This window comes from Ailuropoda melanoleuca, chromosome 3, assembly GCF_002007445.2.
Source record: "Ailuropoda melanoleuca isolate Jingjing chromosome 3, ASM200744v2, whole genome shotgun sequence".
NCBI classification, from domain to species: Eukaryota; Metazoa; Chordata; class Mammalia; order Carnivora; family Ursidae; genus Ailuropoda; species Ailuropoda melanoleuca.
Genome location: NC_048220.1, coordinates 141,821,090 through 141,835,721, shown reverse-complemented (window position 1 = coordinate 141,835,721; position 14,632 = coordinate 141,821,090). Strand labels below are relative to the sequence as shown.

Sequence of the window (14,632 nt, the reverse complement as noted above, 5' to 3'; positions counted from 1 at the left end):
TTGCAGAAATGCCACACACAGCGGATGATGGTTTAACAATAGCCGAGATGAGACATTCATTACATCACTTTCTACAGAGTAGAAGAGGGGAGAACGCTCTGGGGAGCGAGACTGTCTTTAAGTTCATATCGGCCTTTTATTCTATTAAAAGGGAAGCTGCTGCCAGGGCTCCCCTCCCATAATTGGTATCATTAAGGAAACATCTAAAGTTTAGTTTGTAACAGGAAATTTTTTTGTTTTCCTATTCACAAAAGGTTTCAGTGTATGCATCCAGGCAGTGATTTATCTTTTTTTAATTACAGTGTGACTTACTAAAACGGGCTTTCCAATTCAAAAGTAGACCTTCTGAATCACAGCACTCATTGTGTTTCTCCTGTACTTGGAGTCTTGTTTTCACAGGAGTTTGCGATCTGTCGCCTCTCTGTGAACGCACTCACTAATGTCACGTTTAAGTTCATGCCCAAGATTGGCCGTGCCGTCCCTGTGTTGCTATGCCTCTTCCCTAGGCAGTTGTCCCTCTGTCGTCACGTTACATTTGGTAACATTTAGGTCTGCTTACCTTCCTAAAGTGTCCTCTTATTCAGTCATAGTCAGAAGGGTGCTCTGCGCTTGGTTTGCTTAATTCTAAATTTACCTACTGCTGTGAGGTTGTAATGGGACTGAAGCATGTCACAGACCATCAATGCAAAACTTCCCCATGTATCCACAAAAGGCATGCCTGCGTCCCTTCCGGTGCACTGTATTCTTTGAAAGGAAATCTTTATCTCGCATGTGCACCGTGAAATAGAATTATCATTTCATCTTGAACGAAGTCACACAGACTGAAGTCCCTGATAGCCTTGGTCGTATTTGTTATTTGAATCTGAACACCTTTTGGCTTTTAAATTTTTTAATGTGTGGGTGCAGATCAAACGTGTCGCCCATTAAGTGGTGATGAATGAAGAGAATTTTGTATGGTGTTTAAATGAAGCTACATTTCATTGTTTCAGATTAATTAGAGGATTTTAATTAATGAAACTCTAAAATGTTTTAAATTTTTTTTTCACTTTTAAGTTCATGGAAATCTCTAGAATTAAGCAAATTGTATATTGCTTGGTACAGATCCTCAGGAAAGCTGATTTAAGATTAGTAAAATTTGGGTTTAATTAGTATATAATTACATTTCTTAAAGTTTTGAAAAGCCCTGAGACATATCACTTAAAATGTGTTCTGTTGTGTGTGTGTCATTACATATGGGAGAAAGAGTTTGGGGAGATTCAGAGACTTACAATTAATAACCCCTTGGATCCAGGACCATTTGTTCCCTTAAGTTTCTGAAATAAGCAGAATGGAATCTCTTGGGGATAATTAACCTTTCGACTCTTTGGACTCCCAAAGACCAAGGTGATAATGATTTCTATGGGGGATTAGCCGAGATGTAAAGTTCAGTTAATCATTGATTGGGTGATTAACAAAATGTCAGGTGTAATCATCCAAGCATCACCGTGCCAGCAGGCTGGGTGGCAGGAGAGAGCATTGGGACCAGACAGAGACGAGCTTTGTCATCAGGTGCTCTCGGACCTGGACTTGGAGCTCTGTTGACACTGAAGGGAGTGGGGAGAGAAATGTCTGATAGCATTGCTCTGGAGAAAAGCCTGCAGAACTGGTCACAATACGAAGGAAACGAGGGGCCCCACTTTGGATGCCGGAGAAGTGTGCAATGTGAGTTATAGTAGAAGTGGTCCCCTCCTTCCCCTACAACTTCCTTGTTTGGTCTCCTCTCTTGCCATGGTGGAGAGGAGCTAAGCCCCAAATGCTGAGATTGTTCCATGTGCCTGAAGTCAAAGAGAGAAGACACAAGAGAATAAACAGTGTGATATTGCCCTCCTCTGCAGGAAGGAGAGTGAGCCATGAATCTCAATGGAGGGAGGCTGGTGTTGTCTTTTCCTACAGAGTTCAGAAAATTGGAAACTCTGTGTTTTGTCTCTTTTTTGTTATTCTCAACTGTTCATCATGCCAATCTTGTCCCCATCCATTTCAGATCTGTAGACACTGAGCTCAGAAGTACAAGGTTGGTTTTCTGTTTGGTTAAGTCAGCTTTCCCTTCTTGGGAAGCTGCGTTCTCAGTGACTTGCATTGTGGGAGGAACTTTCTATCAAGGTCTTGAGTATCTTCTAGGCTCATCTCTTCCTTTTGGCTTATGATGAGCTGATGGCACCCTTCTGAGACAAGCAAGGGTCTCAAATGTTCCCCCCACCTCCCGTTTTTTCTACCTGTGATAATGGACTTGAGCCCCATCTATGTATGAGATTCTTTATCCTTCAACCCAAATGTGGCTGGAAAAATAACACGATGCTTGCTATTCAAAAAGACTTAATATTAACAAATGTAATATAAAAGAGGATAGTGACAGTAAGGGTCACAATCAGCCATACTATCTGTTTTCAGTGGCCATTTTCCTAGGAAATCAAATTGCATCAAATTGCCTCCTGATTTTCTATTCCAGTCATAAACTCAGAGCCCTATAATGCCCATCGTTGAGTTGCCTGGGCTGCCATGATACAACACCACAGCTCGGTGGCTCAAACTACACACATTTACTTCTCAGTTCTGGAGTCTGGGGCATCCCAGCTCTCAGTGCCTCGTGATTCATCTCCTGGTGAGAGTTCTCCTGGCCCCTTCTCCCTGTGTCCTCACACGGTGGAGAGAGAGGGCTCTGGTCTCTTCCTCTCTTTGTAAAGACACTAATCCCATCAGACGAGCCTCATCTTCATGACCTCATCTACACCCCAATTTCTCCCATAGGCCCCACCTCCAAATACCATCACATTGGGGGTGAGGGCTTCCAACTATGAATTTGGGTGGACACTCACTTTCAGTCCACCAGACTTTATTTCTGACTCCACTCCTATTCATTTGGAAGGATTTTGAGTTAGAGAATTCTAACACCTGACCTAAGGATCACTGGATGTGATTATCCAAAGCACAATATTTCTGGTCTTCACTACGTGATAAAAAGCAGAAACCCTTAGGCCAGGGCATAGCAAATTTAATTCTTTCGGAGTCGCAAGGAATGCTGAGGAGCTGGCGCTGGGAGTCTCTGCAGAATGTTTGAGAGCTCCGTTAAGGGAAATGCTACCGGATCATTTTCTCTCCCGAGTGAGAGCATTGTTTTATTTAAGCCAGATTTGATGCTTATGAGATGCAGTGAGCTTGCTGAATATTCATTTGCAGCTCTTTTCATCACGTTCTTGTATTCCTTTTATTTTCTTTTGACTTATAATTGGTGTTTTTGCATATTTATGATCTGCGCTGTCTTAAACTGATGACCCATTTCAAATGCTATAGTGTCCTTTCTCCTTCGACCCTGTGCTATTAATTCTTGGAGAAATCACGTCCTTAAGTGATGCTGTTCCTCTCATTCCCAGAAGCCTGCCCTCAGCGCGTGTGTCTGTCTGCCGTCCTCTGTGGGCATTGTAGTTTGCAGCCCCTATCCTAAGATTAAAAGCAGGAAGACTGAACTCTTTAAAATGCATGAAATCTCAGAGTTGCAAAGTTTCTGAGTGGTCATCTAAGCCACATGGTAATTTCCCAGATGTTTAAGGACAGTGAACTCACACACTTGAATGTTCTCCTCCCAAGTGAGAGAACCCTCAGGGCCTTTGCTCTTGGTTACGTGATCCATTAGAGGCAGCTCAACCCCGGTGTTACTTTCTTTGAACACACACAGACATGCCAGCATCCCCAGTTAAAAGCTCCGTGGACAGGTGGCCTCCAAAACACAGCCACTTAAAATAACATAAATGGTCGAAATGCTTTATAGCATAAGATACAGATGCTTTATAAAGAAAAAAACTATGAGCTTCTTACAGTATAACACATCTCTTCAAAAATTCCCTAGAAATACCTTCCCCATGCCCTAGCAGACGGTCGGATCATGCTGGACGAACTGCCTGACCCATATGAGCTGGGGCAGTGTGGGATGGAACAGGAATACTCCAGAGCCTCGCCTGCCTAGGGATCTGTCCTCAAATCTCTCAACTTTTTAGACCATTTCTTTGCCTATAAGGTGAAATGATAAAACATGTCCATCCTCCCGGTAGTTTTCTTCTGAGCCCTCGGAAGGATGAAAAGATGCAAGGTATGTTTGGATTTATCAGTTCTGAGAATCTCCGAGCAGCTTGGCCAGATGACCCCAGGTATATAAGGTGCAGGTGGGGACTGGGGAGCGGCTGGGCTGAGCATCTTTTCCCCAGCGGTTCGGGAAGATCCCCTATACTGGGCTGCGCTCCACTTCAAGGCCCGGTTTGACTCTTCCGGGTAAACTTTTCGCCACTGTTTTCACCCTAAACAATTTGTTTTCTTCCAAGACATCTCGTGGGAGGCCAAGTTCCCTCTCCTGTTTTCTGACAGATGCAAAAGTAGCTAAATGGAGCGACGAGATGAAAGAAGGCACCACGAAGGTTTGATGTTATAAAACAAATCCAACATTGTGAAAATGGGGTGTTTCATCATGTGTTCTGCCTAACAGTTTTCTAGAAAATAAAATGCTGTGATTTTATTTTTGAAAAGAACATTTTAAGTGAATCATTTCCTTGGTGCCCTGGGTTTATACCAAGTCATTATATGATGCACCCTTTTGAAAGGNTTTTTTTATTTTTTTTATTTTTTAAAGATTTTGTTTTTTATTTATTCGACAGAGATAGAGACAGCCAGCGAGAGAGGGAACACAAGCAGGGGGAGTGGGANGAAAAGAACATTTTAAGTGAATCATTTCCTTGGTGCCCTGGGTTTATACCAAGTCATTATATGATGCACCCTTTTGAAAGGAAGGCGCTTTAGGACATCAATCACATTTGTAAATTCCTGTGGTTATTAAAATGCTAGGGCCAAGTTCTATTATTAACCTTAAAGAGTACCGTATTTCAGGGTGATAGCAGGTATCAGAAAATTTAATTAATTTTTTCCATCAGAAAAATTTCCCATATTTGACTTGGCNATTTTATTTTTGAAAAGAACATTTTAAGTGAATCATTTCCTTGGTGCCCTGGGTTTTATACCAAGTCATTATATGATGCACCCTTTTGAAAGGAAGGCGCTTTAGGACATCAATCACATTTGTAAATTCCTGTGGTTATTAAAATGCTAGGGCCAAGTTCTATTATTAACCTTAAAGAGTACCGTATTTCAGGGTGATAGCAGGTATCAGAAAATTTAATTAATTTTTTCCATCAGAAAAATTTCCCATATTTGACTTGGCATTGAAACTCTTAGTTGTTTATTTCGTTGTGGTTTTTTTTAAGATTTTATTTATTTGTTTGTCAGAAAGAGAGAGAGAGAGAGCACAAGCAGGGGGAGCAGCAGACAGAGCAGGCAAAGGGAGAAGCAGGCTCCCTGCCGAGCAAGGAGCCCCATGTGGGACTTGATCCTAGGACTCCGAGATCATGACCTGAGCCGAAGGCAGATGTTCGCCAGCTGAGCCACCCAGGTGCCCCTAGTTGTTTATTTCTTAAGCATTTCCTTTGCATATCCAAATACAAATTGGTGAATACATTCTTTCCACCTGTTAGTAGCCAGAAAGTGTTCGAATTCCGTGTCGTTTGAAGCAATGCAGCCTCCAGACTGACCCGCAAGCAGGTTTTTCCTTCGGTTCCAGGACAGATTTGCCAACACGCTGTGTCAGGCTGAGACCAGGGAAGCCATATTTGTCTTTCGGGAGCTCCCTTTGTCCTCCAACACACAGGCTCCCCTTGTAGATTGTGGGGGTGCTTTGTAGCAGACCGGAAGCGTTTGCCTGGTGACCATACCGGCGATGGGCAGGGGCCCAGTGGGCCTGCGGGAGACCCTGGCTTCAGCCTACAAGTGCAGTCCAGACACAGCCACTCGAATGCTGGCCTGAGCTGGAGGGGGAGGTGACACACTCCGGTGAGAGCAGCAGGTGTCCTGGTGGAGGAAGCAGCCGGTCCCAGAAGGGCGGAGGGGCCTGTTGCCCTCATGGTCCCTGTGAGTGGGAAGAAGTGGCCGCAGTCATAAAGAGCTGTGACTTGGGGCCAGTGGTTCTGCTGCAAGAAAGGGCCCCACGCAGCTGCCTGTGCAGAATGCAAGCCGTTGTATTGTTGGCTCAGGTGGGAGCTGAGAGCTCGGAGTCCACTGGCTGCGTCCCTCCGGAGGGCAGCACAGCCTCGGCAATCAGGTGGGGGTGGTGGCAGGGACCACACGTGCCCCCACAACAGGACTTCGGGGTGGGGCAGCCCATCCATAGGACCACAGAACACCTGCCCCGCTCTGGGCCCGGGGGGATTCAGAGGAGATCATGGGGATCCTCAGTAGAAGACAGGAGAAGGCAGGACTCGTCATTCCGGTGGCTGGCTCCAGGGTTGTGAGAGAAGCGCCCCGTTCATGCACCCTGCCGAGGGGGCTCCCGGGGACAGCGGATGGCGTCATCAGACTCTGTTGCTTACATTTGGTCCTCATTTTGAAGGAAACTTCCTAAAATGTTGACATTTTTGCTTTGAAGGCATTTTTTTAAAGAGAAAAAGAAAAATCTCCCTTAGATCATCACTAAGTTATTATTTCAGCTGTATCTAATAAGGAAAGAGATAGCATTTTCTAATTCTGAGCGGTCTGGTTTGTGTTGGCTTTCCTCATTGTCTGCATTCTTGGTGCTCCGTCCTTGAAAGCAAATCCAGCAGTGACGGAGTTGGGAGAATCTAGCAAAGTTGACGGTCGTTTTGCAGAAGCAGAGTCCTGGGGGGCTGAATGAACGTGTGTGCCCCTGTGCTCACGTGATCAACGTCCACAGCCGTGGTGGCTGCAAGTATGGCTGTGGGAGGAAGAGGCGCCCCCTGCCGTTAGAAATGTTTGGAAATGACAGTGAAGTCGCCCCCCCCTCCCCCACGCCCCACTCCCACTCTCTGGGCCGGTGCTCACACTTACACACACAGCACCAGCACACATGCCTCCCACTCAGATCACGGGCGTGTCATGTATGCACGTCAGTTATTACACAGAGATGTACATGGCTCATGCCCATGTCATACAAAGCCACACATGACGTGTATCTATGACACACATAGCGTGCACACAGATGTCACAGACGTCACACAAACCACGTACCATAGACACAGATGAATCCCACACGTCACTCGGAGACATGCCAGAGGTACGTATGCATCACATGCACGGGTCACACGTACAGCTCACACACGCCACACACATGACACGCATTGTACACATATACTGCATACGCACACATGACAAATATATCCCATATACATATCACTGTGCACACATCACACACACAGCAATACCCAAAGTTAATACTTGAATCGTCTGTTCTCCTGGGGCAGGATGGGGTTACCTAAAAGGACATTTTCAGGGGCTGCTGTGCTAGCGAGGGCGAGCTGTGGGAGCGCTCCGCCTCCAGGATCTGTGGGCTCGATGGACAACTGGAAGGCCTTTCTGGTCTGAACAACCCTTCCCTGCTTCTGTGGGGCATGTGGTTATTCACAGAGAGAAGCTCAGCATATCGTTCTTCCCATTTCTAACCCTGTCCTGCTTTGCCCTCTGTCCCCAAAATGGATTTCCCTGGGCTGGAGGAGCCCTGTTTTCCACCCGTATTCAGAACCTATGGAGAGTGAGACAAAGACATCAGGTGGATGGAGAACAGGATATCATCTTTGCTACCGTTACAGCTGTTGGGAGATGGGGCTTGGGTCTGGGCCACAGGGACGTGACCCCGTTCCCCTGAATCACCCCAGCTCCTCCTGCTCCCAGCACAGGGGCGTGAGGGTCCACGGGCTCTGCTGGCTGAGAACAGAGGGGATGAGGGAAGGCCCCCCGAGAGGAGCAGAGGCTTGGCTCATGGGGTCCAGATCCTTCTCCCAGCCTCTCCAATCAGATAATCAGAAGAAGCAACAAGCTGATGTTAATGGGAGGCTCTCAGAGAAGAATGCCGGGCTTCTGGAAGCTGAGGCCCTGCCTTTGTTGTAAAAGCCATTAGCGCCGTATTTGGTGAGACATGAGGTCATGTGGAGGAGGGGTGATGGGGCACCTCACCCAGGTGTGGCCACCCACCCTCTGACCTGCAAGTCTTGCCCTGAGCACATAAGAGCGAAGTCCTTAGGAATCCATTTTACACATCACTGCCACCTGCTCTGTGTGAGTAGTGTGCTCGGTAAGAGGACACACTGAAAGGACAGGGTCCCACACTGTGGGTGAGAATATAAATGCAGAGTTTCCTCAGAGCCATTCCACGATATGTATTGAGAACCTAAAAATAGCCGTGGCCTCTGACTCGGTGGGTTTTACTAGCCGACCTAAGGAAAAGATGAAGCATGAGCCAAAGCTTTATACGTCAGGGAGACCGCTATCGCAGAATGCCGATGCAAGGAGCATCAGTGAAGTGTCGAGTAGTATGACTAAAACTAAGTTGTTGCGCATAGAAGCGAACATTATCTAAGCATTCCAAATCCTGTTTGCACAGAATGTTTGTGACCTGAAAAAAATCTGATCAAATATTTTTAAAAAGCAAAGTAAAACACTGCATTCAGAATGAATTCAGTCCTTTTGGAACAAGGTGGAGGTCTTGGCAAAACAAAGTTTGGCAACAGTTTGGAGAATGCAGAGGGCCATGGAGTGGGGATGAGGCCATATGGACAGTAAGGCGTTCTTCCTGGACAGGGCTCATATAGGTTCTTTCTAGTTTTTCTTTGTATTTTTCTGTTTTCCCCCCAAATTTTTGTTGACGTGAATTTTTATCATCAAGAGTAGTGAGTTATACGGTTTGAAAATTGACCATATTCCTGTATAAACAGAACATAAGAGGGAATATCACTTACCGAGGCTCAGTAAGTACAGTGTTGGTGTGAGAACAGTCTGCATCAGTCACCTGTTACCTAGATAGTGCTGTGTAACAACCGCAGAATCCCCGTGGCACCCAGTAGTAGACTGCGGGCTGTCTGGTTGGCTCTGTTCTGTAGTCTTTCATCTTTTTGGGACCAGTGGGCTGGCAAGAGCATGTTCTCTCTGATGAAGCACAGGAGAGCCACCCCAAAACATGCCAGTCCTTTTAAGTGTGGGCTGGATCTGGCACTCACTTACCCCTGCCCGTTGCATTAACTGCAGCAGATCACATGGCTGGGCCCACAGACAAGAGAGGGACTGCAGCGTCATCCATCAAAGGGCACGAATTCAAGAAGGGGCTTGAATCCCTGAAGGCAATAGCTGTTTCTATTAAGCAAATAAAAATGTGAGTTTGGAAACAAATGGAATTGTCTTCCTGCCACAGCGTCGTCTCCTGCTGGTGCCAATGTGCATTCTGGAACCGTAGTGCTCCTGAGTAACACTCGCCCTCCTGAATGGCTTTCTCTGTCTTTTTAGATCCTGGCCAATGTGATCATTTTCATCTGTGGGAACCTGGCAGGAGCATACCACAAGCACCTCATGGAGCTGGCCTTGCAGCAGACATATCAGGACACCTGCAACTGTATCAAGTCTCGGATCAAGCTGGAATTTGAAAAGCGTCAGCAGGTAACATGCATTTTTCTGTTAATACATACAATATGCAGTTCATTCATAATGGGCATCAGGAAGAATCTGGAGCCCCTGGTTGCCCGGGCTCAGGGGTGGCATCTGCAGACCCAGATGCAGTGACCCCAGGACCCCCCACGTGCTGGCACCACACCACCTGCCATCAACACGTGGCCAGGGACGTTCCAGCAAGAGTAGTAAGAATTAGTAGCAGTAATAGTGCTTTGTGCAGACACTCACTTTGTGCAGAGCATTTTGGGTGACAGCCCAGTGCTCTGTGACAGTTTTTGCCCTCGCTAACGTCTGAGCCTCCTCCCTCTGCGCCTCACAGTGCTTCCCATGGTGCCTGCTGTCCACAAGGCAGGAAGCAGTCAGAGTCGCCCCTGAGGGAGGTGACAGGAGCTGTCAGGGAGGGTCCAGCAGGGAGCTCGTTGTCGTGACAGGGGCTGTCCTGTGGTGACCGTTGAGGGGGATGCCTGGAAACGCACACCAGAGAAATACATGGGTTAGGACAAAGCATTGAAAAGTGAGAGGACGTGTGGCAGGCAAAGCCATGCTGTCATCATGGGTGATGGAGAGCAGGGAAAACCATAAACAACACAAGGGCCCTGTCTTCAATGTGCTAGACTTCAGGCGATGGTGGGACAGCCCGTGACTGGCTTTGTTTTTCGTGGGTTTGTGTATCGTCACCAGGAACCCAGCTCCCATCCATAAAGGTGAAGAGTAGCAGGACCCTCCGTGAATACCCCACCCCACCTCTCTGAGAGCATTCCTCATGGGGCCTAGGCTACACCCGTCCGCATCGGACACATAGAAGATGCTTCATTATTACTTGTTAAACTGTACTGAGTGGAGCCTGTTCTATAAAATTGCACCAGAATGTATCACCGTGGTAGCAGCGAAAAAGCATCCTTTAAACTTGGATGCTAGACTTTTATTTGTGTATAGACTGAAGAGTAATGATTGAATTCCTTTTTGAAAACAGGGAGTTCAGTTCATTCACTCAACAAAGACTGACTGAGCGCCTGGCAGGAGTGTTTCCAGGCACTGGGGGTGCGGCTGGGAACATCTCATTCTCACTGATATTATTAGCAAATCTCATAGTTAATTTTTAAAAAGCATTTTGTGGGAACGCCTCGGGGGCTCAGTTGGTTGAGCGTTCAACTCTTGGTTTCAGCTCAGGTCACGATCTCAGGATCGTGAGATCGAGCCCCGCATCGGGCTCCGTGCTCAGCACAGAGTCTGCTTAAGACTCTCTCCCTCCCTTTGCCCCTCCCTCCCTTGCACACTGACTCTCTCTCTCAAATAAATACATCTTTAAAAAAGAAGCATTTTGTGGTACAGCTTGTATACAAAGGTATTTAGGGACAAATGTTTAGTTCTTTGATTTCTGTGCATATCAAACTCTAGATTGAACATGAAGACATATAGACAGTCGTTAACTTGGGACCGTTATCTAGTATGTTTTCATTTAGCTATGTTCAGTAGTATTTTAAATCTGGGTTCTAGAAAATTCCATAGTTTCAACAGCAGCCCGTAGGGTTCATGATTGTTTTCTCTATAGAGTCCTGATATTTTAGGATAGATGGTTTCCTTTTTCAAGCAGCAGGGACTCTATCAGGTTGGTCCTGACAGACATATTTAACTTTCTGTTCCATCACCTCCAGAATCTACTTCAAAATCACACCAAGGCTGAGGGAACTGACATTCCAAGTAGACAGATTATATAACCTAATATTTATAGTACCAGCTCTGACAAAAGCAGTAAGTCAGGCTACTGACCTCATGTGCACTACATACTTCTCTGAAGAATCCTTGAGCAACCAGAGCCGGGTGTCAGCCTCTCACATTGGCTTCCAACTAGTCCGATGGCCGTGCTGTGACCTTTGGTAGCTGTGGCATCCTGTGTGCTAGAGAATTTATGGGGCTGTCATGAGAGTGTTATAAGGCATTATAAGGGCATTTACTAGTTCTCCAAAGGAACATTTTAAAAAAAGAGTAAAGAGAAGAGGGACACTTTGAAAGAAGAAGACCTTGTACTAAAGATGTTTAAGAAAATATAATCTGATACCACAAGTGTGTTTTGGTGTTGAAGTTGGGAGTCTGCTCCCAAGGTCTGGTGCCCAGAATGTGGTACTTTTCTTGTTAGGGCCTCGGAAAATGTGTTTCTAGAGTTAGAATGAGTGCTCATACTTTCTTCAGACTGGCTTGTAATTAAGTGGGAACAAAAACTTCTCTTAGTTAATAAAATCAGTAAGACATGATCTGATAGATATAAGGAAATATCTAAAAATTAGCCAATGGCAATCTGTGTGTCCTTCACACAGAGGGTCAGCCCCTGAGATGGTGAGTCCTGGTACGGCCGCAGAGCAGATTAAGGTCCGAGGGTTCCTCATGTCCCTTCCTGCCCAGTCTTCACCACAGACCATCTTTGTTTCATCCATAGTCACTGTAGCAAACAGCAGTGTCCTTCAAAGTGCTTCTTTCAAGGACAGGGGTGTGTGCTGAGCAAAAGGATTTGTTTCAGCACCTATTAGGATGAAAAAAGTGCCATCGTTTTAGTAACATATATAGGCAGTTGCCTCAGGGGGAGCCGATGCTCGCAGAGGCTGAGCGGCCGCCATCTTGGGTCGTTCCTGAGCCGTTTCCACCGCGTCACCCAGCGCTGACCTTACTCCTCGGAGAGGAAGGCCAATGTCAGGTGAGCCCAGCAAGCCCCACCTCCACAACCCCGCTGGGGGCTCCAACAGCTGATGTTGTTGGGAGGTGTCTAGGAATTCTGAAACCTTTTCAACCTTGCTCCACTCTTTACTTTCTTTTCTTCATATGTTGTGGTATAGATGCAAATGAGATGAATTTTTAGAGATTAAAAACCATGTTTGAGGGGCGCCTGGGTGGCGCAGTCGTTGGGCGTCTGCCTTCGGCTCAGGCTCCTCTGCTGGGAGCCTGCTTCTTCCTCTCCCATTCCCCCTGCTTATGTTCCCTCTCTCGCTGGCCCTCTCTCTCTCTCTCTCACATAAATAAATAAAAAATCTTAAAAAAAAAAAAACGTTTGAATAAAGTGACTATTTGTGCTATGAGATTTGGGGAGAGGAGGAAATGAAAAATGTGCAGAGATTTTCTCAGAGTTATGTTCTTGTCCTGAAAGTGCTCTCACATAGAAACACTAAAAACTGTGATTTTTTTTTTTTTAACCAGGTGGGAGATGTAATGTATTACATTAGCATCAAGGCCACATTTGGGGCTTGAAGGTATTTTCTTGGGGAGTTTTGACTTTGGTCTTAAGTCTCAATCCTGTAAGAAAAGCCATAGCCATTTCTTGAGCACCGTCTCAGTGCTATAGAAAGTTCTTTATCAAAGCTGAGAAAACAGCCAGTGTTTTTCCCTGGAGTATGTAATAGACTCTCTGGAATTGATGGGAGCTGGATTTAGAGCAAGACAAGAACTTTCTCTCCTAACCGCATGGGCAGTGGAAATAAATTTTGCCTCTGTAGTCATAAAAACTGGATTTGCTTTTTTAATGGAAGGAAAATAAACCCTCTTCCATGTATATGTTGTCTTTGTTTTAAAGTAATGTAATTCAGAGCGTTTTTACATTGTCTCCCTTCCTCTGGAACCCTGCTGTGGATTGACTGTGACCAAATATGCATTCCAATAGAAAGCACCAGTCAAGCCAGGCACAGACAGCCTCCTGGTAAACCTGGATCTGTACCCCAGGAGCGGAGGGGGGTTAGTGAGCCCATAGGCTTCCTGGTTCTCCTTGGGGACTAATTGTTTTTCCTCTCTGCAGACTTCAGTGGAATAAGTAACTGGTCCTTTTGTGTTCACGGCTGGGTAGATAATGAGCACACCCATGTTTATCCTAGTATGATAGCAGGTCATATTAGGGCATTGCTGATCGCGTTACATAAGTCATTTAGGATGCCAGGAAAAGTGTTGAAGTGGTTTTAGATTTGGGCTGTTAGATTTGGTCCGTTTTCATCAGGGAAAGGGGAAAAGAAGGAACTTTTTTTTTTCTTTTTATGAGTCTTTGTAATGTGCGAGGTTGTCTTTTTAGTACTTTACATATATTGTATCCATTTCCTATTGCTACTGTAGCAAATTACCACACATGTAGTGGCTTAAAATAGAACAGATTTATTGGCATCATTGGAAGTTAGAAGTCCAAAATTAGTCTCAGGAGCGAAAGTCCAAGTATTGGCAGGGCTGGCTCCTTTGAGAGGCTTGAGGGAGAATCTATGTCCTTGCCTTTTCAAGTTTCTGGAGCCTGCCTGAATTCCATGACTCCTAGTCCCTCTGTCCATTTTCAAATTCAGCAGCATAGAATCTTTAAGTCTCTCTCTCCTCGCCTCTTTCCCTTTCTCGCCCTCTGATTCTCTGTTGTACTTTCTTCCCTCCGTCTGCCTCTAGTCCTACTGCTTCCCCCATAAGGATAATCCAAGGTAATCTCCCCATCTTGGGGTCCTTAATTTAATCACACCTGCCAAGTCCTTGGTTTGCCATGTAAAGTGACATGATCACGGGATCCAGGGACTAGGATGGGGTCTTCTTTTCAAGGCTATTACCTTTTTTATTTCTGGATCAACTTGATGACCTAAGTCCTTGCCTATTTCAACCGGATAAAGGAACTGTCACAATTACCTATGCAAGATCACTCGACTAGTAAGTGTGGCTTTTTCTGCCTTTCCTGTTGGTTCTGTGGCTGGTTTGTTGACTAGAGATTTTCCCAGGCATGAAGGACTATTTTTTTTTATTAACTACGTTGTTTATCATGACTGGTTAAATAAGAAATCATGAGACAGTACCAAACGTGACTTGATCATTTGATAACGCGCTGTCACGACAAGCAATGTGTCATCCATGAGGGTGTCAGGAAGTTCTATGGGAGGTCACTCACGCAAGGGGCCACAGTGTGGAATCTGTCTCTGGCTTTACTTCCACACTGTGGTAGAGGGGCCGAGAAGAGGGTGCACTTTGGAGGCAGACTGCCTGAATTCGCATAGGGCTATGTTCTCTTTGATTGTGATATTGGTCAGATTTCTTAACATCTGAGTTTCTCAAGTGGGGGTTGTTTGTACTTGATCCCTCGCCCAATTTAAGAGACAGTGTTCCTGTTAAAAAA

General features: G+C 45.8%; 1 protein-coding gene across 1 annotated transcript in view; it reads left to right on the top strand.

The window, feature by feature from the left end:
* ADCY2 (adenylate cyclase 2) overlaps positions 1–14,632 on the top strand; it is a 396,485-nt gene that overhangs the window by 188,584 nt on the left and 193,269 nt on the right. Inside the window, exon 3 of the mRNA XM_034657099.1 lies at positions 9,361–9,510. Within this exon, the coding sequence (XP_034512990.1) occupies positions 9,361–9,510 (150 nt within the window). The remainder of the gene's footprint in view (positions 1–9,360; positions 9,511–14,632) is intronic.